We start from the raw sequence: 23,492 nt of genomic DNA, 5'->3' as shown, positions 1-23,492 counted from the left end.
AGACATGAGCCCATGTTCACATGCTGATAGCAATGACCCAGCAAACGGGGAAAAATACCTATGATATTGGGAAAAGAAAGAATAATTTTATTTTCAATTTTTTTAATGTTTATTTATTTTCGAGAGAGAGATACACACACTCACACACGAAGTGTGAGTGGAGGTCGGGCAGAAAGAGAGGGAGACACAGACTCCAAAGCAGGCTCCAGGCTCTGAGCTGTCAACTCAGGGCTGGACGCGCGGCTCAACCCATGAACTGTAAGATCATGACCTGAGCTGAAGTCTGATGCTTAACCAACTGAGCCACCCAGGCACTCCAGAAACAATAACTTTAGAAGCAAACTTTTTGAAATGACCTCAGATGGAATTCAGAGCCCAAGTAGACTTTGATAGGAGCAGGAATACCTTAAGTAGACTTAAAATTATTCAACATTCCTACTTCTATTTCTTCTTTTGTTGCTTTTGGATTTCATATTTTTCTAGGAATTTGTCCATTTAAAATAAAATTTTCAAACTTACTGGCAAAATATTCATAAGTTTTAATCATTTTAATGCCAAGTGACTTTGTAGTGCTGTTCTTTTTTCATTCCTGGTATCTTATTTGTGTTTTTTCGTTTTTTCTTGAAGTTTATCATGAAACTTGTAATTATGGATGTATTTTAACTAAACATTTACTTGTTTAGTTTACAGTTTACCTGTAAATAACTTTATTTCCCTTGATTTCAATTAGTTTCAAAAGCTCACAGTCTTGAGGCCAGAATTGTGCACAAGAGAAAAATTAAACTCTGTATTATTGAGTACAGATTAGTGGAGTGTAACAGGGGCTCAACACAACAGTTGCTTACAGAAGATAGAATTTTGTTTCTCTCTCACCTAAGTAGAGCATGAAAAACTGCACTCACCCCTCACTTATCTGGCCACCTGGCTGCAAGGGAGGATGGGAAATGCTGTCTTCACTCAGCATGACCACATGCCTGACTAAAATGAGAGTACTGGAGAATAGTTTTTGGAGAAGAACTCTAAGTTCATCACAATTACACATTTTAAAATGAACTTTCTCAGGTAAAAATAATTATAGGAACTAGTAGAGGTACCAACCTTTACATTTTTTTTAGAATTAACCTTCTTTTACAGTTATGTGTGTGTGCATATACTTTGTACTATTTATTTAATTTTTTACTGCAGGAAACCTCATGGCATACATATATAGTATCATAATCTAAATAACATCTTACCAGCATTACCATTAAACAGAACCAAATTATTATTAGAGATTAAGATAAATTGGGTGACTTCTTTTTCATTCTGAGAGGCTGAATATATAGACTGATCAAATATGAACAATGTAACTCTGACCCATAAGCTCTGTAGCAACCAGTCTAAGAAGCTAAACCATAACTTTCTACAGTAATCTGCCTAGAATGATCAGGACTTGGCTACCAGTTTCCCTATTTTTATTTTCTTTTTTTTTTTGCCTCAAACTCAGACCAACCAGACAAAGCCAAACATTGTCCCCAAACCAATCATATAAGATGCCCTGCTTCTAGTTAGTTCACCTCTAGCTTTTCCCTGCCAACAGCCTCTAATCAGAGTTTATCAGTGTAAAGCTTTTCCACTCCCCACTCTGCCACTTTCCCACCATGCCAAGTGCGAGTGGTGCTACCTAACTCCCTTGGTAGAGAGTAAACTCTGAATAAATAGCCTGTGGGCGTAGTCATGTGGGTGGCCTTCATTTATTGTTTTACTCATAATAAGCTACCAGCCCTGAGCTAGAGGTTTCATCCTTACTCTTATGCAATTAAGAGTCTAATTAATTGGCAGTATCACACACTGGTGGTACAATGCTCTGTAAGCCACTCTACCTTCTGTGTTTGTTTCTCCTTCTGGGAAATGGGGACATATATTACCCACTTCACAAGGGCTGACCTGAGGGCCAAATAAGTCAGTACATGTAAAACTCCTAGACCACTCACTACATGGCACAACACATGTAATAACAAATAAATGTTACTTATTGTCGTCATCATCATCATCATCACTGTCATCATCATTATTGTTGTCCTCATCAAAGCCCAAGTCTTCTTTCATCTAAATTTTTTCTAACTCTGAGTACCTTGCATGTTTGTGAGTACAAATAAGGGTTCAATTATAAGCTTATGTTTTATTTTTCCACCCTGAAGATTGTGTAGTGTGTGGATACATATACATTTGTGTACAAAATAAGTTGAAATTAGTCAGTTAAAATTCGAAGACAAATTTATTAAAAGTACATAATGTTCTTTTTCTAAAACATGTCATATATATTTGTGGTGACTATAGGGAGGAAAATGTTCCTTTTCCTTCTACCTCTCAGGTTCTCTGGCTGGAGCCTTGTAAAATTAGATTGGCAAATGATAGATTAACAAGAGAAAACCAAACAATTTATCAACATTCATGGGGCACATCATGCAAGAGAAACCCTAATGATGAGTAACTCAAAGGGGTGGTTAGAACTTGGGCTTATATAGTATCTTAACAAAAGAACAATACATTTGTAGAGAAGTGGCAAGACAAAGGAAAAGGGTTTTAAGCTTTCGAGGGGGGCAAACTATGAGAAAGTAATATATAGGAGAAACTAATGGAGTAAGATTTTTTTGTGCAGATCCATCTGGGTGCTGACGTTTAGTCTTTTTCATAGCCCAAAAACTTCCCTGAAGAGAGGGGATTTGTGGCACTCCTCATTTTTCAGATGTTTCTGCTTTTAGTCGGAGAAGAGAAGCCCCAGGATGGCTTTTCTCTGCATCTCTTGATTCACATTTACCTTTAGCTCAAAATAATCCTCAGGCTGAAGTGGCGTATTTTGAAGTGGCATATTCTGGCCTCATACATCACTGTGACACTGTGACCTCAGTTCTACTGTGGTAGCCCCAGCCTCTGTTCCTCTGGATCAAACCTCATAACCCCTCCATCCGCTCCTCACTACAACCCCCATTAAAAACCTCACCCTGTGTTCTTCTTCGGGCACACTTCTTCCAGGGTGTTCTGGGAGGCAGTGGTGCTATAACAGGAGCATTACCATGGAACATGGGACTTCTCTAACCGAATACTATAACTTGAGGACTCCACATGGGTGTGGTCAAAACTTTCTTAGAAATCTGCTGGAAACTGAATTCCTCCTTCCCAGCCATCCATCTTATGCTCTTCTGCACAAGTGTTACCTCTGTATCTCTTCCTGAAGTTGCTTCCTGCCTGCTCCTACTTCCCCCCTTCGCAGGCATTTCCTATCCAATAAATCTTTTGCATGTTCCATCCTAGCCTGGTGTCTGCTTCTGTGAGGATGTGGACGCAATATGTAAATAAAATGCCTACCAGCTGGAAGATACTATTACTAACACAATTTCTGCAGCAAGGTTCTGATTTGGAATCAAAGTACTTAAGATTTATTAGTTTAGTAAGGGAAATTACAGCATCATAAATGACTACTTCCTTGTGAGCTTAACAAAAATCCAGAATTAAGATTTGGTCTATTTCCAAATATAATGGCTCCTCAATTCAGAGTACTGCAAGAATGAAGAACAAGAACATTCAATGGTAAAAGAACTTGGATTTGAAATGGTCACCAAAAGGAGTGACAAAGGCATCAAGCAGGAGCAGCCTGCAAAGATTGCAGTCTTACAGTGTTCTTAGTGCCAAGGTCCCTGTTCGATAATTCCTGACTCTTGCAAAAGAGTAAGTAGAAGCCTCTTTTGACATCCCCTCCTTATCTTTTATTTCTGAATGTGAGACTTACAAGATCTCCACTTCCTTCCACTAGGTAGGATCTGAAGTGGCCCATCTTCCTAGGGCAGAACCAAAAGTTGTGCCATTTTCTTAAGAATGCAACTCAGTGGGTCTCCTAACTGGTAACAGAGACTTTAACAGAATTTTTCCCCTTACATGCACCCTGGGTCATTTACTGTAAACAGAAGATAAAGTTCAACACTATAAAGAGCTTTTATTTTGAGATACCTCTAAAACTGAAAAGAATTTTTTAGAATTTATAACATATTAAGTTCTTATTTTCTTTCAAGATGAATTATTATAGAATCATAACTTCATACCTAAAGAGGTAAGAATAAAATTTCAAATGGGTGAAATTAATCTCTAGCTCCCACAAAAACATATTTCAAATACAATTTAGCCAAATGTATTTCAAGTACCAATGAGCTTAGAATTGAAACCTTTAATAAAATTTAAACTGTATTATAAAGATTAAAAAGATCATAGTGCTGTATAATGTGTACACACACACACACACACACACACCCTGAAATATTACTCAGCCATAAAAAAAAGAATGAAATCTTGCCACTTACAACAACATGGATGGAGCTAGAGAATATTATGCTAAGTGAAAATAAGAAAAAGACAGGTACCACATGATTTCACTCAAATGAGGAATTTAAAAAACAAAAACGAACTAAACAAAGAGAAAGAGACAAACAGACTTAAATACAAAGAGCAAACTGGTGGTTAACAGTGGGAGGTGGGTGAGGGGATGGGTTTAATAGGGGATGGGGATTTTTTCTAAGTGTTTTTATTTATTTGAGAGAAAGAGAGACAGCGTGAGCAGGGGAGGGTCAGAGAGAGAGGGAGACACAGAATCTGAAGACAGGCTCCAGGCTCTGAGCTAGTTGTCAGCACAGAACCTGACGCCAGGCTCGAGCCCATGAATTGGGTGATCATGACCTGAGCCAAAGCCTGACGCTCAACTGACTGAGCCACCCAGGCATCCCAAGGGGTGGGATTAAGAGTACACTTATCATGATAAGCCAAGGGTAACGTACACAATTGTGGAATCACTATATTGTACACCTAAAACTGATTTAGCACTGTGTGTTAATTATACTTCAGTTAAAAAAAAGAAAAATAGGGGTGCCTGGGTGGTTCAGTCAGTTGAGCTTCTGACTGCTGATTTTGGTTCAGGTCATGATCCCAGGGTCATGGGATCAAACCCTACATTGGGCTCTGCACTGAGCATGGAGCCTTTTTAGGTTTCTCTCTCTCTCTCTCTCTCTCCCTCTGCCCCACTTCCCCACTTGCACTTTCTCTTTCTAAAATTAAAAATTAAAAAAACTCAAATAAATAAGTTTATGTAAAATAAAGATCACAGTGCTGAAATGGGAACATTAATAGGTTTTTCTATAAAAATAATTTAATTTCCGAGGCATAGACTATAGACATAGGTTGGAGATGCCAGACTTTGTATCAACCAGTCTCATTTTTAAGAAAACCTGCCTCCTGGGGCAACTGGGTGGCTCAGTTGGCTGAGCATCTGACTTTGGCTCAGGTCATGATCTCATAGTTTGTGGGTTCGAGCCCTGTGCTGACAGCTCAGAACCCAAAGCCTGCTTCAGATTCTGTCTCCCTCTCTCTCTGCCCCTCTCCAGCTCACACTTTGTCTCTCTCTCTCCCCTACCCATAACAAAAATAAATAAATATTTGAAATTGAAATACAGATAGTAATCTATGAGGTACTACAATGCATAGCGCATTGGAATTGGGTAGACCAAACACAATGCACTTAATCGGGGGCAGGGAAACAAAGAGAAAGTAGAGAAAGCTATTCTAGACTGAGATAAAGGAGAATGGCAAAAAATTTATATACACTGTAATGGTTACCAGCATGGACTTGAGTTGAATTTCAGTTCTTACACTTAATGCAAAATGAAGAAGAATTAACCAATTAGGAGACTGCTTAACAGTCCAAATGAAAATATTTGTAATAATCTAGGGCCCTGGTGTGTAGGGAAAAATGTGCTTCAGTGACAATTATGAATTATTTGGAGTATAGAGGACAACACTCTAGGTATTCTGATTCTATGGGACTATTTTGCAATTCTAAATTTCAAATAATTAAAACAAGTACAAAATAATTCTTATCTATAGCCATGCAAATCCCATCCTGTTCAGCAAAGAGTAAACGGACATTCCATTCCCTCTGTGAAAGAAGCTAATTTTACCTCCATTTGTATGTTCCTGTCACCATTCTTTCAGTCTATAGAAATTCGTGCCATTTTGGCTTCTTTGAACTGGTTATAACACCTAATTAATTTCTTCACTGATAAGTTAAATAAAGCACACATCTAACATGCATTCTTTCTCAGATATGTATGAGAGTTATGATTTTAGTTTAAAAGTTTTTTTTCTTTAAACGTTTTCAGAAGTCTTCCACCATGATGTCCAATGAATTCCCTAATAGGACCACGTAAACTTGGGTCCTGGAGAAGCGCACCTTTCTGGTAGGTAAAGTGCATGTATGTCTTTTCTTGGTTCTTAGACGTGAATCCAAAACAGCAAATTTGCAATGCTGTTTTTTCTATTTTAAGTTTTCCTCTCCACTAATTTTATGCTTTGTTTTGCTTCTTTCGCATCTGATAAACTACTTTCTATAGGTAGCAGTAATGATTGGTGATTTGGTTTTATGGTCTGATCATTTGATGATTTCTCTAAAAGAATTAGGGTTTTATAGAGACCTATTTTCTACTGGGTGAGAGACAACAGAGTATTAGGTTTGGTAGTGTTTTGTGTATTTATCTATTGTGAACTCAAATCAATTAAGAATTTTCTGGGGCACCTGGATGGATCTGTCGGTTAAACGTTGACTTTATGAGTTTGAGCCCTGAATCGAGCTCTGTGCTGACAGCGTGGAGCCTAAGCCTGATTCAGATTCCATAACTCCCTCTCTCTCTGCCCCTCCCCTGCTCATGTTCTTTCTCTCTTCAGAATGAATAAACATTAAAAAATAATAATAATAAATAAAAAAGAATTTCCTGCCCAATAGTAAAAAAAATTGCTCTTTTATACCTGGACCAGAGATTTATTGTGATGTTGTGTTTACTCCTGCTTGACTTGAGGCCAAAATTTTAGAATTGAAACTGGAAGGGCTCTCTATATGTCTATAATTCAGAAAGATCTTTACTTTTCATCATATGAGTATGTGATGCTTTCCTATCTCAGGATGCTATTGACAAATTAGATCATAAACTCTGAAACAGTCCTCTTCTGATTGATGGATAGAGGTAAATAAGCACTTACATGGCTTATTCCTAAATATTCCTAAAATTCCTAGAAAACAATGAAATTCTAATACTTTAAATATGCTAGAATCTCAAAGAAATGTATCCTTAGCAAAAGTAACAGATAACCTTTGAAGAAGGCAAGTTCACAGAATTTGAGAGAATCTCAAGCAAACAAGGGTAGTTCAATATTTTTGTTCTAATAAGTCCTGCTATGTCTTCTCTCGTGTATCAGTGTTAAGCATAACACAAGCCTGTATCTTATTCTGGTTGAAAATGTTCTTCCTAAATTTACACTGGTTTATTGATCAAATAAGTTAGTATTACTTCCACTTAATCTTTAAGATTATAAAAAATACAAATTTGTGTTTAGCCAAATTGAATCATTAGCCTCATTTTTAATAGTAGTTACATTGTACAGTATGTTAGCTTGAAGGTAATTTCTTTAGGTGACTTAAAACCTTGGACTTAGGAGCACCTGAGTACTTTAGTTGGTTAAGTGTCTGACTTCGGCTCAGGTCATGATCTCATAGTTTATGGGTTTGATCCCTGGGTCAGGCTCTGTGCTCATAGCTTGGAGCCTGCTTCGGATTCTGTGTCTCCCTCTTTCTCTTCCTCTCCCTGCTAGTACTCTGTCTCTTTCTCAAAAATAAATAAAAACATTAAAAATTTAAAAAAAAACAACAAAAAACCTTGAATTATATTACTTTCCAGATAATCATTGGATGTTGAAATCATTTCTAAGATACGACACTAAAAAATTGATTACCAAGCATAGTTTTTAGTTTATATGCTTTTATTTTGTATTTTAAGTGCTACAAAGAGGTTATTACTGTGGGCTTGTTAATAAATGTACTTATTTTTGCCACTTAGAGAAGCCTTATAAAGGACGTATGTGGCTGGAAAACATCATGTTATATGTTGTATTCATGAGTTTTGCTGGTCTGCTAAAATGTCAGTGTATGATTACTTATTTTCTAGTTTTGTGTGAAATAAAAGTTACTTTGGTTAAAATAATAAAATAATAAAAGTTACAATTAACATCAATGACTGAGACTATACCTAGGAGCAATAGTTTCAGAGACATAAAATTGTGCACATGCTTTTTTTTTTTTTTTTTAAGGAAAATAGGTTTTTCCAAAAGCAGCCATTCCCAGAGTTTTTTGGTCTATAAATTCTACACTACATTTCCACCAGCAACGTATGAGTGATTCAGTTTTTCTCTATCTTCACCAGCATTTAATTTTGTCATTATTTTTTATCTTGGCCATTCTGTTAGGTGTGAAGTGACATCTCATTGTGGTTTTAATTTGCATTTTTCACATGGTTAATGATGTTGAACATCTTTTCGTATGCTGATTTGCCACATGTATATCTTCTTCAGTGAATTGTCCCTTCATATAATTTCCATGTTCTAAGCAAACTCTTTGCTTTTCTACTTGTTGAATTTTGAGAGTTCTTTGTATATTGTAGATACTCATCCTTTGCCTGATCTGTGTTTACAAGTATGTTCTCCTACTTGGTAGCTTGTCTTCTCATCCTTTTATTCTCAAAAAAAATTTTTTTTAATGTTCATTTATTTTTGAGAGAGAGAGACATACACACATAGTACGAGCCAGGGAGGGGTAGAGAGAGAGGCAGACACAGAATCTGAAGCAGGCTCCAGGCTCTGAACTGTCGGCACAGAGCCCAACGCAGGTCTGGAACTGAGATCGTGACCTGAGCCAAAGTCAGACATTTAACCAACTCGCCACCCAGGCACTCCTGTCTTAACAGTCTTTCATAAGAGCAAATTATTTTAATTTTGTGATTTGGTTTATCAGTTTTTCCTTTCATTGATCATACTTTTGGTTTCAAAGTTTAGGAACTCTATCTTAGCCCCAGATCCTTAATATTTTCTACTTTTTTTCCTAAAAGTTTTTATAGTTTTCTGTTTTATGTTACATTTATCATCCATTTTTTAAAACTTATCATCAGCTAAATTTTGTACAAACAGTGAGACCTGGTCAAGGTGTTGTTTTTGTTTGTTTGTTTGTCTTACCTATAGATATTTCCCCAGGACCATTTGTTGAAAAGCCTATTTGCATTGAGTTCACATGTTCATTGGTAATTTTTAGAAATACAGTTGATTTTTGAATGTTCATCTTGTGTCCTGAACCTTGCATAATTCATTTACCAGGCTTTAAGATGTCGTGTGTAGATTTCTTGGGATTTTCCTATGTTGATAATCCTGTATTTGTAAATAAGGACACTTTTATTTTTCTTTTCCAGCTCTATATTGAGTATCAGTGGTGTGAGCAGAATTCGTCCCTGTTTTTGATCTTAGGGGGAAAGCATTCAGTCTTATCAAGAATAATGTTTGCTGTAGGTATTGTGAAGGTTCTTTTTCAAGTAACTGGAGGAAGTTTCCCTCTACTTTTTTCCTCAGAGTGTTGAGATTTTGTCAAATATCTTTTCTGTATTGATTGATATAATCATGTGAGTTTTATAGGCAGATAACATTAGTTGACTTTCAAATATTAAACCAGTCTTGCATCTCTGGAATGCATTCTACTTAGGGGGCACAAGTTTTGGTAAGCATTTTTGTGTCTATATGCATCAGTGATATTGGTTTTCTTTTTTATAGTGTCTTTGATTTGGTATCAGGGTTATAGTAGTGTCATAAAATGAATTGGGTAGTGTATCCTCTTCTATTTTCTGGAGGAGACTGTGTAGAAATAGTATAGAATTGTGTAAACATACTTGGTGGGATTCTGCAGGACACTATCTGGGCCTGGGGATTTCTTTTGGGGAATTATTAAGTTATAAATTTTATTTCCTTAATAGTTATGTTGCTATTCAATATTTTGACCTCATATTGTCTGAATCATGACAGGTTGAATTTTTCAAAAAAACGATTTATTTCATTAAGTTGTCAAATTTATGTTTGTGGTATTCCCTTGTTATCCTTTTGATGTTTTCAGAATCTGTAGCATTAAGTTCTGTTTCATTCTTAATATTAGTGATTTGCATACATTGTCAGTTTTCCCAGAAGTTTGTCAATTTTTCTCTGTTCAAAGAACTTGTTCTTGGTTTTGTTTTATTGTCTTTTTTGTTTTCGGATTTTAATTTCATCAATTTCTGCTTCTGCCTTTATTACTTCCTTCCTTTTGCTTACTTTGGGTTTACTCTGCTCCTCTTTTTCTAGGTTTTTGATATGGAGGCTTAAAATTTTTTTAATGCTTATTTATTTTTGAGAGAGAGAGAGATAGAGAGAGAGAGAGAGAGAGAGAGAGAGAGAGAACAAACAGGGAAGGGGCAGAGAGAAAGACACAGAATCTGAAGAGGGCTCCAGGCTCTTAGCTGACAGCAAAGAACCTGATGCCAGGCTCAAACTCACAAACCATGAGATCATGACCTGAAGGCAGACACTTAAGTGACTGAGTCACCCCGGTGCCCCAAGAGATGGAAACTATTCCCTTTCCTTGAATATAAGTATTTAGTACTATAATTTCTTTCTCAGCACTTCATCTGTGTTCCACAAACTTTGATATATTATATTTTCATTCATTTCAATTTACTTTTTCTCTTAAAACCTCCTCTGAGACCCACGGATTACTTAGAAGTGTGTTGTTTAGTTGGAGATATTCCTTGTAACCTTCAGTTATTGATTTCTAGCTCAATTCTGTGGGTGAAGAACACATGCTTCCGAATGATTTCAATTTTTAAAAATGTGTTAAGGTTTGTTTTATAATCTACCTTGTTATATTTTTTTGTGGGTTCTTGAAAAAAATGTGTATTCGTGTATTGTTGTGTGGAATGTCCTATAAATGTCTAGTAGATTCTGCGGTTTGGCACTGTTGTTGAGCTCTTCTATATTCTTACTGGTTTGCTGCCTAATTGTTCTTTTTTTTTTAAACACTTTTTAAAATTTTATTTAAAGAGAGAGAAGGAGAGAGAGAGAGGTTGCACACACACGTGCACAGGTGCATGAATGTGGGAGGTGTAAAAAGAGGAAATGAGAGAGAATCCCAACCAGGCTCTGTACTGTCAGTGTGGAGGCCAATGTGGGGCTTGAACTCACGAACTGTGAGATCATGACCTGAACTGAAATCAAGAGTCAGGTGCTTAATCAACTGAGCCACCCAGGTGCCCCACTCCTTAATTGTTCTACCAGTTTTTGAAAGATGCTGTAGTCTTCGCCTATAATTGTGGATTTATTATTTCTCATTTCAGTTCTGTCAGTTTTCGCGTTGCATATTTTGCGGTTGTTTGGTGCATACACATTTAGAATTGTTGTATTTTCTTGGTAGATCGACACTTCTTGGTAGATTGACACTCTTTTGTAATTTTCTTTGCTCTGAAGTGTACTTTACTTGATAATGCTATAGCCACTCCTGCTTTCTTTTGAATAATGTTTAAGGCATATCTTTTTCCATTACTTTCAGTATTTTGAGTAAAGGTATCCCAAATTTCTTAAGCATACTTTTGGCCATAGTTAGTTCTTTTGAAGATATTTCAGGAGTGGTGGTAGTTAAAATTTAACTTTGGAATATGTTTAGCTCCCTAGAAGTATTTTACTTAGAGCAAATTCAATAACGAAGAAAATATTTTTCACAAGTGGGAAAAAATGTGCAGAGCATTTTTAACTTGTATATAGTAAGAAAAAGGTAACTTTAAATGATCACATAAATATATGTATTTGCACCCAATGGATACAAAGTCACCCACTAATGTGTGTTAGTGATCGAATATGAGGACATTATACTTAAACTTTATCTTTTTTATTTAGAGCCTAGCTAATGTTTTTGTTTAATCCAAATGTTCTTACATGGCAAATGACCCATGTAAGAGAATTCTGAAAAAAGATACATACAAGATGTGATCATTGGTATCTAGTGTTGGAAATCTCCTTTCACAGATACACACTCAATACTGTTTTATTATTGTCATCTAGAAACAGACTTTATTTTCTTAGGTTTTCACAAAATAAAATAAATATGTGATGAAGAGAGGCTCAGCATTTGTCCTTGACAAATATAACTTTTTTCTGTTATCATTCACGGCCAAAATGCTGAGCCTCCTGGCTCTTGGGAATCTTTTGTCCTCTGGCAACATCTCTGTTCTACTCTTGAGCACAGCACATGCCGTTCTGGCACACTAAATCTAACAGGAAATCTTAGGTGTAAACAATATATATTTGCACAAGACACTAATATGTTTTCACATTATAACATTCTCTTTCTGGGAACATGGTTAAAGCAGCATTTTTTTTTCTGGAGTTTTCCTGACATGATTCCCCTTCCCTTCCTCCTTATTAAGAAAATTAGATTGCCCTCCCTCCAACCGGACTGATGCTTCGGCTTATGATTCTTCAGGGTTAGAATACCTAACACTTGAACACAGAGCACACTCCTTGTCAGGCACTGTATTAAACACACTGCACTATCTCTTTAAAGAGTTTTTATGATGTCATTGTAAGAATATTAGCCCAACATAGAGTTGAGATAATAATAAAAAGATGAGAAAACTGATTTCAAAGAAGTTGAAAGATAACTCGCTTGCATTCATGCTGCTACTAAGTTCTTGAGCTTGCATTGGAATATCTGCTAGCCTGACTCCCCAGTTACTCTCCTACTGCTACACGAATCCTACATTATACTATCAATTCCAGAACTCGCTATTACTTTAACCTACTGGTCTTTGAAGAAAACTAGTTTTTTTTGTGACTTGGCTACCAGAAAAGCACTACATGCCTAACTTAGCTAATGTCCCTGGAGCTCAGTGTCCAAGCATCCTGTGTTTTCTGCAGCTTCTCTCTCCTCTTTCTCTCTGTTTCTAGACTCTGCTCAAAATTTATTTCTCTGTCCCTAATGTTCGATTAGTGGATTTAAACATTCTGTCTTCTCTTCCTCCTTTCTTCTAAGTATCTTTCCTCTACAATTCTTAAGATTCTTATATATGGTCATATGAGAAACTCACAGTATAAATGCACATGTTAAAATACAGTTGCCATTTCAAAGACAATTTTGTTTATTGCTTTTCTTGCTATTTACTGCTTTCCTTAAATAGTTGTCAGGCTTAGGAATCTTCCATTTTGTACTTAAAGTATATAATTTTGGGGGTTTTCAAACCAGGACCCAAGACAGTAACCCATCACGACAGAGTGGAGAAATATGCTGAATACTAAACAAACATTATATTCTTCCTACTTAACAGAGACAATTTTTATCAAATAACTACTTCTTGGATGTCTATATGTCAGGTCCCCCGCCCCCCGCCAGACACTATCTTTTACTCTTCCACCCAAACCTTTTTAGGTAAAAGGACATTTTAAAAAATTAAAAAAAAATTTTTTTATTGTAGAGAGAACAAGAGTGCATGACCAGGGGAGAGGACCAGAGAAAAAGAGAAAGAGAGAGAGAGAGAGAGAGAGAGAGAATATTTAGCAGGCTTCTGACATGGGCTCAGTCCCATGACCCTGGGATTATGACCTGAGCCGAAATCAAGAGTTGGATGCTCAACTGACTGAGCCACCCAGGCAACCCAAAGAACATTTTTTAATATTAAAATAAGTTTTCTCAGTATAATAATATAAAAATTCATTTTAGAAAAATAAAAAAATATGAACAAAAAAGACTTAGGAAATATACACCAGCAATACTTTCAATGCTTTTATGTTTATCCTCCCAATTTTTATCTATCTTTTTGAAATGTTAAATGTTTTTTCAATTAACACTATGTAATAAACATTCTTCTATGTTAATCATTACTAAAAGATTAATTTTGCGGCTGTACAGTATAGTTTTAAAAACAGTTCAATGTTGGATTCAGCCTATGGCTAGCTTTTTGCAATTACATGTGAAGACTATGTTGAATGTCACTGGAGATATTTCTGTCATATATCCTTAGACAGTTTTTTATAGTCTTAGAAATAGCATTTCTAATGGGGAGGTGAACATTTTTCCAGGTCGCAAAGAATGATCATTTAATTAGTTAAAAGTTTGTAGTCTATGCATTCTAAGGTTCTTCGTGTATGAAATTCAACATAATTAAGCAGTTAACTCAAACCTTAACTCCTGAAAAGCATGTGTCCTCCATTCGCTGATGGAATACTTGACAGGGGGATGCAAAAATGAGTAAAAGCTTGTGCAGTGCAGTTAATAATTTACTGTAATATGCAGATTTGTTATCAAATAGAGGACAATGTGCTTAAATTCTGTAGTAGATGGATGCACAAGACCCTTAAACTGTGTCAAAGAGCGCCTAAGGCAGTGTACAAAAGTGATTACTTGCAACATTCCTTAATGAGAAAAGAAGCATGTACTTTTTATTTAATATTTGGTGGTTGAGGAACGATACAACCCACCACCTCTTTCCCTTGATTACTTGTTTCACACTCGAAAGGCAGGGTGCAGATAGTTTGCTTAGTTTCAGCATGTAAATTTGGAGGAAATGTACCGAAGTAGAAGAAATTTATAAAGGAGTGATACAGCTAGCGTGGGAAGACTAAAAAACAAAACAAAAAAAAACCACACTAACGGACAATTTTCCTGAGAAAATAATTAAGACGTCACTTGGGATAATAATAACGTCAACACTATGGCGTCATGCCTATCAGCGGAGGCGGTACAAGTGTTAAGGTCAGCACAGGCCTCCACATTTCAAAAGACAACGCAAAACCTGGCCAAGTTTTCATGGGGCGCCATCGACCCCCGCCAGGCCCATAAGACAGGGCAAATGAGGACAGCGGTTAAGAACTATACTTGCGTCATGCCCTGGTGCCGACGCACAAACCTACGTCTTCAAGCTCTCCCTCGAGACCCCGCCCACTCCTCGTCCCAGAGCCCCCTGAGAGCCCAGAGAGGGCGTGGCCAAGGGCGAGGAGAGGAGACCGCGCAAGCGCACTCAGAACCGAGTCAATTAGCCAACTATTAATCTCGCGAGAGTTGAAAGTCGGTGGCGTAGGTAGTTGTCCTGGTTGCTGGCAAGATAGAGAGGAAGAAAAGGAGGCGGCGAATCTAGTTCCTCGCGTCGGTCTCTCTTTCGCTTTCCTTTCCCCTTCCCTCAAGCCTCCGCCCTCTCGTAAATTAACCCGCCTACCCTGACCTCGGTGACCCAGGTGGTCCCGCCCATTCCCGTCGACGTGATTCCCGCCGTGAGGTAAGCGCCGGTCGAATCCCGAGCTCCGCGGAAGAGGAGGAAGACGAGCCCGGGAGGCTGCTGGGCCCGGCTCAGGCTCGTAGCGGAGCCGCGGCGCAGGGGGGCATTCGGGTGGGCCTCTCGCTCTTCCGTCAGCTCGTTGCGACGTAGCCACCCAGGCCTAGGCCTCCTCATCTCTGCTGAGCCGGGCCTCTGGCAGCAGCGGGTGACGCAGACGGAACATCATGTCGTCCGCGGCCGAGCCTCCGCCACCCCCGCCTCCCGATAGCGCGCCTTCCAAGCCAGCAGCCTCGGCCGCCAGCAGCGTGAGCAACAGTAGCAACAAAGGCGGCCCCGAGGGCGTCGCGGCCCAGGCGGCTCCCTCTGCGGCCAGCTCGGGCCCCGCGGACTCCGAGATGGAGGTGAGGGTGGCTTGTGGTGCGGGCAGAGGGTGCAGTGGGAGGAGGAGCTGCTGCCCACCCACCCCCAGATTTTAGTGCTCCGACGCAGAGCCCTACTCCACCCCTTCTGCGCTCAAACTCGGCCTCACACCCTTTGGATCCGAAGTGATTTTCTCACCCTTGCGCCCTTGTACTTAAACTACCCACGCCGACTCCCTTGGATTTTTGGCACTTAGCGTTTACGTTGTCCCTTTAGCGAACCTTGCCAAAACCTCGAACCCTCCTATTAAACAGATGTTAGTGATTACTGGGGCCGAGAGGGACCGATCCGTTTTTGGCTTTTGGGTGTTTCTTTTTTTTTTTTTTCGGGTGGACTCCCATAATTCCCTGGCCCATCCGATTCTAGGTTTTAGTTTCCACTGAAGTTGCGGGATGGGCGAGGGAGATGCCCTTAATAGGGAAGGATGCACCGGGTGGGGAAGGCATTTAAAAGCAGCGCTTCGGAGGATCCAAGCCTCCTTTTCTTCATCTCGGTCCTTGTGGGGGCGGTATCTGTTCTGGGCAGAAACAATGGCTGGAGCTGGATGGCCGAGTGCGCAGTGGGGATAAGCGGGGCGCAGCTGCTCCCGTGAAGGAAGGGAAAAGGAGGCTCCTCCCAGGCGCTGTTCCTTTGGGAGGGAAGCGACCGAGCCATCAGCAGCCGTCTTGGACCCTCATTTAATTGGAGTCGGGGGATGGATGGGAGGATGGATGAATCAGTGAGTCTGGGGCGGTTTATTGTTCAGTCCGGCGCAATTCCTCTTTTGAGGTCTTGGCCTTTTATTTATTTATTTTTTAAAAATTAGTACCGCTCGCTGCCGAGCCTGCTTTAAGACGGGTTGGCCAGGGGATGGTGACAGTGCTGTGGGGGTGGAGAGTTTGGGGAGTTGCCAGGCGGGTCTCTTGGGTATGCTCCAAGACTGTGCGATGTCTGGGAACAAAGTGATTGCTTGCTCCTTCCAAATTTTATTCCTGGCCTTCGATCTGTTTTGAGATATTTTATAGTCGTAGCCCAGAGATTTCTGGGATTTTTCCATTCCTAAGATACAAGGAGTGAAGGTAACACTGCTGCAACATTAACGCAATCAGTAAATGGAAGTGCAGTTTACCATTGAAGCGCTTGGTACAAGCAAAGTTTTACTTGGGCACCCAAGGTCTTATCTAGGGTGAAGTAACATTATGTTAATAGTTTATGAGAGAATTTTTGGTGGTGAGGGTAGGTTTTAGTGCAATAGAACATTGATATCCTGTATTTTTTTGAAGTTTTTAAAATGTTTTATTTATTTTTGATACAGAGAGACAGAGCATGAGAGGGGGAGGGGCAGAAAGAGGAAGATACAGAATCAGAAGCAGGCTCCAGGCTCTGAGCTGTCCGCACAGAGCGCTACTTAGGGCTCTGGGCTTGAATTCACCAACGTGAGATCATGACCTGAGCCCCTGAGCCGAAGTCGGAGGCTTAACAACTGAGCCACCAGGCGCCCCTGATGCCCTGTTCTTTTAAGTGACATGATTTGTTTCAGATTCCTCACTAGTGATGCCTTATTTTTTTACTTAAGGTTTAAAATGGTACTTTCAGATTACTAGGGCTGTTTCATAACTTGGATTCCAGCTGCATGGTGTCGGGGGGTTTGAAGACCCTTGATACTGAAAGCAATTGTGTATAAATGGACAGTTCGCTGTACAGGGCTATCCGTGGTTTTTGTAAGCCTCAAAAGTGTCATTCAAATTTTGAAATAACAACCGGCGTTTCACTAGAGATGTTATTTAAATATCAGAAAACAGTAGTAAAACCTTATCTGGCTCTTAGTTGCTATTTTTAAACAAAAGTGGAATTTAAATATGGACATTGGTGTGATAACCAGTACCAGATGAAGTCCAGGGTATTTTTATTTGCTGTTTGAGGAAATTGAGTCTTCTGATAAGTAGAACCTGTGGTAGAACCCAGGTCTGGCTCTGAAACTGATCCATTTCCCACATATTTTACCCTGTCCTATTCTTTCAAAAGGAATGTTTGACAATTTCATTTCTTGAAGAATGACTTAGTTATTTTAAGCTTCTCAGTGCAGGAACATCAGTATTTCATCTTTTATCAGTTTCTTCGCTGACTAATTTTAGTCTTGATTTTTTCTCTGCAATAGTGTGATTAAAAAAATTTTTTAAAGTAAATATACCTTCAGTCTTTTTTTTTGAACTGAATTAGGAAATCATTAAGGGTCACTGGTAAAAACTAGATTTGTGCATATGTAATATATTTGGCAATCTTAAATGCCTTTTTCCTACTTGAAAGTAGAATTTAAGGTAGGTGTTTTTCAAAATTAGAAAATAAATGAAATCTTGCATTCATGAATTTTTTTTGACAAGGCTGACAAAACTTATTCAGTTAAGTTTCCATTTTTGCTTGGGTACTGATTAGTCAAAAGAGTAATTTTGGTTTTTATTATGATCTTTTTGGCATTATAGATTAAACCTGTCTTTGCCTTCTTTCCCTGTTGACTAGACTAGTTGATAGATAGGTACACTAACTGCCAGCACTAGGCAGATAGACACACTATATGTGTGTCATATGACCTCAAGAGTCCTGGAGTCCAAGTCCTTTTTTTTGTTTTTTAACCTATGAAAGAAAGAAAGGCTGTTGTTGGAAAACACATTTTATTTTTTTAGGGTGTATTTTGACCTTTTATGATATCCAGTACCATTTTGTGAAGTAGGCTCGTAGGTGGCTTTATCCTTTTTACTTGTGGAAACCAGAGATTTGTGATGAGCTTAAGTTAAGGTTACACAGGTTCCTAAAAGGTCTTAGCAATGAAGTTAGACTAGAATTTAGGTCATTTGATTTCTTAAGTCTAGTATTATACCAGCTCTACCTCCCCAGTTTTTTAATCCCAGGTAGCTTTATTATAATGTATAGTATCAAGCCCAGGTTTGGACATTGTTAATGAAAATTAAACTTTTACTAACTGTTCTTAGTTGTTTTTTTTTGATGGGTGAGTATAACTTTGCAGTGTATTTGTTGCTGTTTTTTGTTTGTGGCAATTTGAAAGTCAGGGTGAATAAATTCACAAGAATAGGAATCAAGTTGTTAAAAGAGTTTTTGATTTAGGATGTAGGAGATTTTTTTTTTTTTTTCCAGAACATGGAAATCAGCATGACTTATGACACGATTTTTTGGGTTTATAGTTCTGTACAAGCACAATAGATACTGCAGTTTTATGATTAAAAAGGAACATGATTTCTTCATATTGTATACTATTTAATTTGGTTTCATGATTATTGAATGCAAAACAGAAGCAGATTTGTTGAGAGTTAGTCTATTATTCTAGGATTATGTAGATAATAGTCTTGCATTGTTTTAATCTTGGCCAGTAGCCATGCAGTTTACATATTTGGGTTAAATAGGTTGTTATCATCGTGGCATTTAATTTCATCAGGATATTGTGTCAGGTTAGATGATAGCCTTTTGAGTATCAAGCAAGTTTGCAGCAGACATGTATTACTTAGAATGTGTTTTCAGCAGAAATTAGTTTAATAATGTTGTGTTGACTATTTTTGAAGAACTATCCATGACTTTTCTTTCCTACCAGGAAGTATTTGATGATGCATCTCCTGGAAAGCAAAAAGAAATCCAAGAACCAGATCCTACCTATGAAGAAAAAATGGTATGCTCTAGGTATATGAATAGAGTCTATAATTACTTTTCATTAGGTGATTGAATGGACCAAACTTCTGCATTTAATTTTTATAGTTGAGGTATAGATATTCGGTTGAAGTATGTGTAACATGGGATGCTGTAACTTTTGTTGTTTGTCTACATAAAGCAAATACAGAAGCATTGCATAAATGCACATAATAATATCATGTAAATATATGGGTTATGTTACTTCCCTTTATTTTATGATTTAGTATTAGAGAGTGAGGAGAGTAAAAGACCAGAGAAGTAGTTATTTGAGGTGTGTGTATTCTGCATCTGTTTACCATTGTACTCTAACATTTCTTCTTGAATAGTTTAATCATTGGCCTTGGTTTTCTTTTTTTAATTTTTTCAGGTTTTATTTCTAGGTATTCTCTACATCCAGTGTGGGGCTTGAATACATAACCCCAAGATCAAGTGTCAAATGCTGTACTGACGGAGTCAGTCAGGCAACCCTATCATTGGTTTTCTTTAAAATGAATTCTTAATATTTACCTCTAGCCCAGTTGCTCCTAACCATTGTATTTTCATTTTTTTGTTTGACATTTAAGTCCCTTTGGTATCTCTTACTTAGGAATATCCAAAATTGAATTTATTCTCTGCCTCACACATCTTAGTGTTATCTCAATCAATGACAGTCCCTCTTAATATATATCCAAGCTGTCCATAGCAGTACTTCATAATTTTAATAATCTTGCAAGTTTAATGTCATAATTACTTCTCTTTTTTCCTCATTACTCTAATTCCTTTTTCTTCTCTTGCAATGGGTTATTTTGTTGGCTTCTGTATTTGCTTCCTTTCTTATCATCGGACCTTTTCTAGATCTCTTCATACATTTTTTCCAAATGTTCAGTCTCCTAGTCATTTCCTTTTTCAACATCATGGTCTTGACTAACATTTTCTTTTTTAGTCAAGCTCCGCTGTCATCTGCTAGTTCCTAACCATAGGTAAGTAAGTCTCAGTATCCACTCTTTATTCTTGAACCATGGATTCACGGATACTGAATACTACTTGAGAAAACTAAATAATAGTGCTGATTGGTACCAGAATAAATTTATGGTTTTTATGCTCAGGCTTTCAGTATTATTGCTCAACAATCCCATTTAGCCATTTTAAAACTTTACTACTCTGGTTAACCTTTCTCTTGCATTTCTGCCACAGCCTTAGTGTCAGTCTTCCTCCACAAAAAATTACAGGCTTTTCTTCAGTTCATTTCCTCTCTATTTCCAAACATGTATGGCCTATACTGCCCTGTGTCATTCCCTTTGGTTTCAGAGAGAGAAACTAGTTTAAAGCTATTGATTTTAATCTTTCATTTGATTTTATGACTTAGGTCCTTTAGGTTCTAATCTTATTCTATTTTTACTTTTTAAGGATCTGTTAGTTTTTTCCCTGTAAGATCTCAAATCATTTTATATTAATATATATTCTCATTCTCAACCAAGGTCTTTGCCTGTTTTTCCTTCAACATTTGCCACAGATCTCAAATCATTTTATATTAATATATATTCTCATTCTCAACCAAGGTCTTTGCCTGTTTTTCCTTCAACATTTGCCACAATTCTGCTGAAAGCTTATTCTGTAAATGTTCTGAACTCCTCCTTGGTTCTTTGCAACTAGTTTATAATCCCACTAACACTTGAATGAAAAAGTAGTGAGAATTTTAAAGTCATTGACTCTTGTGTAGAACTTTGGTGAGATTTGTACTTAATTCCTTAAGGCAGTAATTCTCAAGACTTGATCATGTCGAAGGTCTTGGATATTTTTGCTCTGATGGGTCGTGAAGCACTTTGAAAATCTTAAGACCTCTAAAGCCATCAAAGGTTTTTGAGCATTAGAGACTTGTGATAAGATCTAAGAATGGGGGTGGAGGGTACCCACTTCTCTGTTGAAACATCATGTCTTAGGACGTTTCTGGTTATCCCAGTTAAAATTTTAGTGCCATTCCTACTTCCCAGTTCTTTTTCATGCTGCTTTATTTTCTGAGCATTTATCACTTTCTGACAATCTTAAATAATGCCTTACGTTTATTTCTGATACTGGAATTTAATGAGCAAGTGTGCCTTTTCTGGTAGATACACAAAAGTAGTTTAAGTGAAAAGCTATTTAAGAAGATAATGTTGATTGAAAACTTTTGAAAGAGGTGAAGGATACTTAGTGATTTTGGAATATTGCAGAATAGCACTTACCTTAAAATGTCTAGTTCTGACCTATCTGAATTAATTTCCAGAGCTTAATTTATCTTGATTCCAAATATAATTACAGTAAGTGAATGGACTTTTTCAGCCTCAACATTTTCTAGTTCCTTGCCTTTTTTATTATATACAAAGAAATGAAATACTGTAAATTACACATACGTATCTTATCAGTACTTTAAAATAGTTTTTAATCTTCATGGGGTACCTGGGTGGCTCTGTTGGTTAAACGTCCAACTCTTAATTTCGGCTCAGGTTATGATCTCATGGTTTGTGAGATCAAGCCCCACGTCAAGCTCTAGGCTGACGGTGCAGAGTCTGCTTGGGATTCTTTGTCTTCTCTCTCTCTCTTTCTCTCTCTGTCTCTTTGCTCCTTCCTGCCTCACACATGCTGTCTTGTGCACATGTGCTCTCTCTTGCTCTCAAAATAAGTAAGCCTAAATTATAAAATAGTTTGTAATTTTCAAAAATAAAAAACTGAAGCTTTTCATCTACAGGGAATTATCATGGAGAAGTATGCTGATTTCAGTGATCTTGAGTTTTTTTGGTTTAAATTCTTCCATTCTCTTAGTGTAGTAATAGAGAAGGCGTCAAAGTGGCAGGTGTTAGACATGAAAGGAAGAAATAGTATGAATAACTGTATTAGGTTAATGAAAATTTCATGAACTTAATAGTTTTTATTTTAAAGTAAGCTCTGTGCCCAGTATGGGGCTCGAACTCATGGCCCTGAGATTGAGTAACGTGCTCTACTGACTGAGTCAGCCAGGAGCACCTTAATAGATGCTTTTCAGTCTGATGCACTTTTAAAATTTGGCACAGCTTAATTGATGAATGACCAATGCATTTTTTAAAATTTCTGAATAAATTCACTTTTACTGAAAACTATCTTAATTTTTAAATATTGTTTAGTCAACTATATTGCTATGTAATTGACACACAACGGTTTTAAGTTTAAATCAGTGAGTTTTGGCAAATTTATGCAATTGGCCACCTTATAGTCATGACGTAGAGCAGTTTTATTATCCCGCCCCCAAAATTTGCTCTTGTCTTTATCACCCTTCAACACTCCAAATCTGCTTTCTATCACTAGCTATAATTTCATGTGCGTAGAATCATAGTACACAGTCTGTGTTTGGCTTCTTTTACTTAGTATAATGATTTATTTTTTTAAAGTATGATGCTTTTGAAACCCATCTCAGTATCTCAATAGTTCCTTTTTATTGCTGAGTTTATTGTATAGGGGCATATTGAAACTTTATTTCTGAAGTTGTATCACATTCTGATAAAATGTGTCCTAACTTTTTGCAGCAAACTGACCGAGCAAATAGATTTGAGTATTTATTAAAGCAGACAGAACTGTTTGCACATTTCATTCAGCCTGCTGCTCAGAAGACTCCAACCTCACCTTTGAAGATGAAACCAGGGCGTCCACGAATAAAAAAGGATGAGAAACAAAACTTGCTATCAGTTGGCGAGTGAGTAACAGTTTGTACTTCATAGTTGAAACAGATTTATTTTTGATAATCTTTATTAGAAGCATAAAATCACTTCATTGAGAAAATTGTTTTAGGGCTGTTATTTATTTGGCCCCAGTTGGCGTGACAGGAGGTAAGCATATGTGTATAAATAATTAAGAATATGCATAATGCCTTAGCTGTTAACAGCATTATACTATTTATGGAATTCAGATGTCACCCATTCCTTGGAGAGAAAACAAATGCAGAGCTTAAGCAGGCTGTTTAACATCCCTTAGAAGTAATTAGAATAATCCAAGCTTGACTTTAGATCTGATTTGGGATAGACCCTAGTCATAAACCACAAACATGCATCAACTGGATTGCTTTAATCTGAAGTCTGTGCTTGTGTATGGACTATAGTGATGATTTATAAGACAGCAGTTTGTTTAAAATTTTTATTACTTAGTTGTTTTCCTATAAATTAAAGTGTCAGATTGTATCCTGCCCATAGGTGGTTGTTTAAAATGTATAAAATACCTCTGATATGTTTGATT

At 37.5% G+C, this 23,492-nt stretch overlaps 1 protein-coding gene across 1 annotated transcript in view; it reads left to right on the top strand.

Moving 5' to 3' along the window:
- Positions 1 to 14,991: 14,991 nt before the first annotated feature.
- SMARCA5 (SWI/SNF related, matrix associated, actin dependent regulator of chromatin, subfamily a, member 5) overlaps positions 14,992 to 23,492 on the top strand; it is a 33,072-nt gene continuing 24,571 nt past the window's right edge. Inside the window, exons 1-3 of the mRNA XM_029940630.1 lie at positions 14,992 to 15,580; positions 19,180 to 19,254; positions 22,790 to 22,956. Of these exons, the coding sequence (XP_029796490.1) occupies positions 15,404 to 15,580; positions 19,180 to 19,254; positions 22,790 to 22,956 (419 nt within the window). The 5' untranslated portion in view covers positions 14,992 to 15,403. The remainder of the gene's footprint in view (positions 15,581 to 19,179; positions 19,255 to 22,789; positions 22,957 to 23,492) is intronic.

This window comes from Suricata suricatta, chromosome 1, assembly GCF_006229205.1.
Source record: "Suricata suricatta isolate VVHF042 chromosome 1, meerkat_22Aug2017_6uvM2_HiC, whole genome shotgun sequence".
Taxonomy (NCBI): domain Eukaryota; kingdom Metazoa; phylum Chordata; class Mammalia; order Carnivora; family Herpestidae; genus Suricata; species Suricata suricatta.
This window is presented reverse-complemented; position numbering and strand designations above follow the sequence as displayed.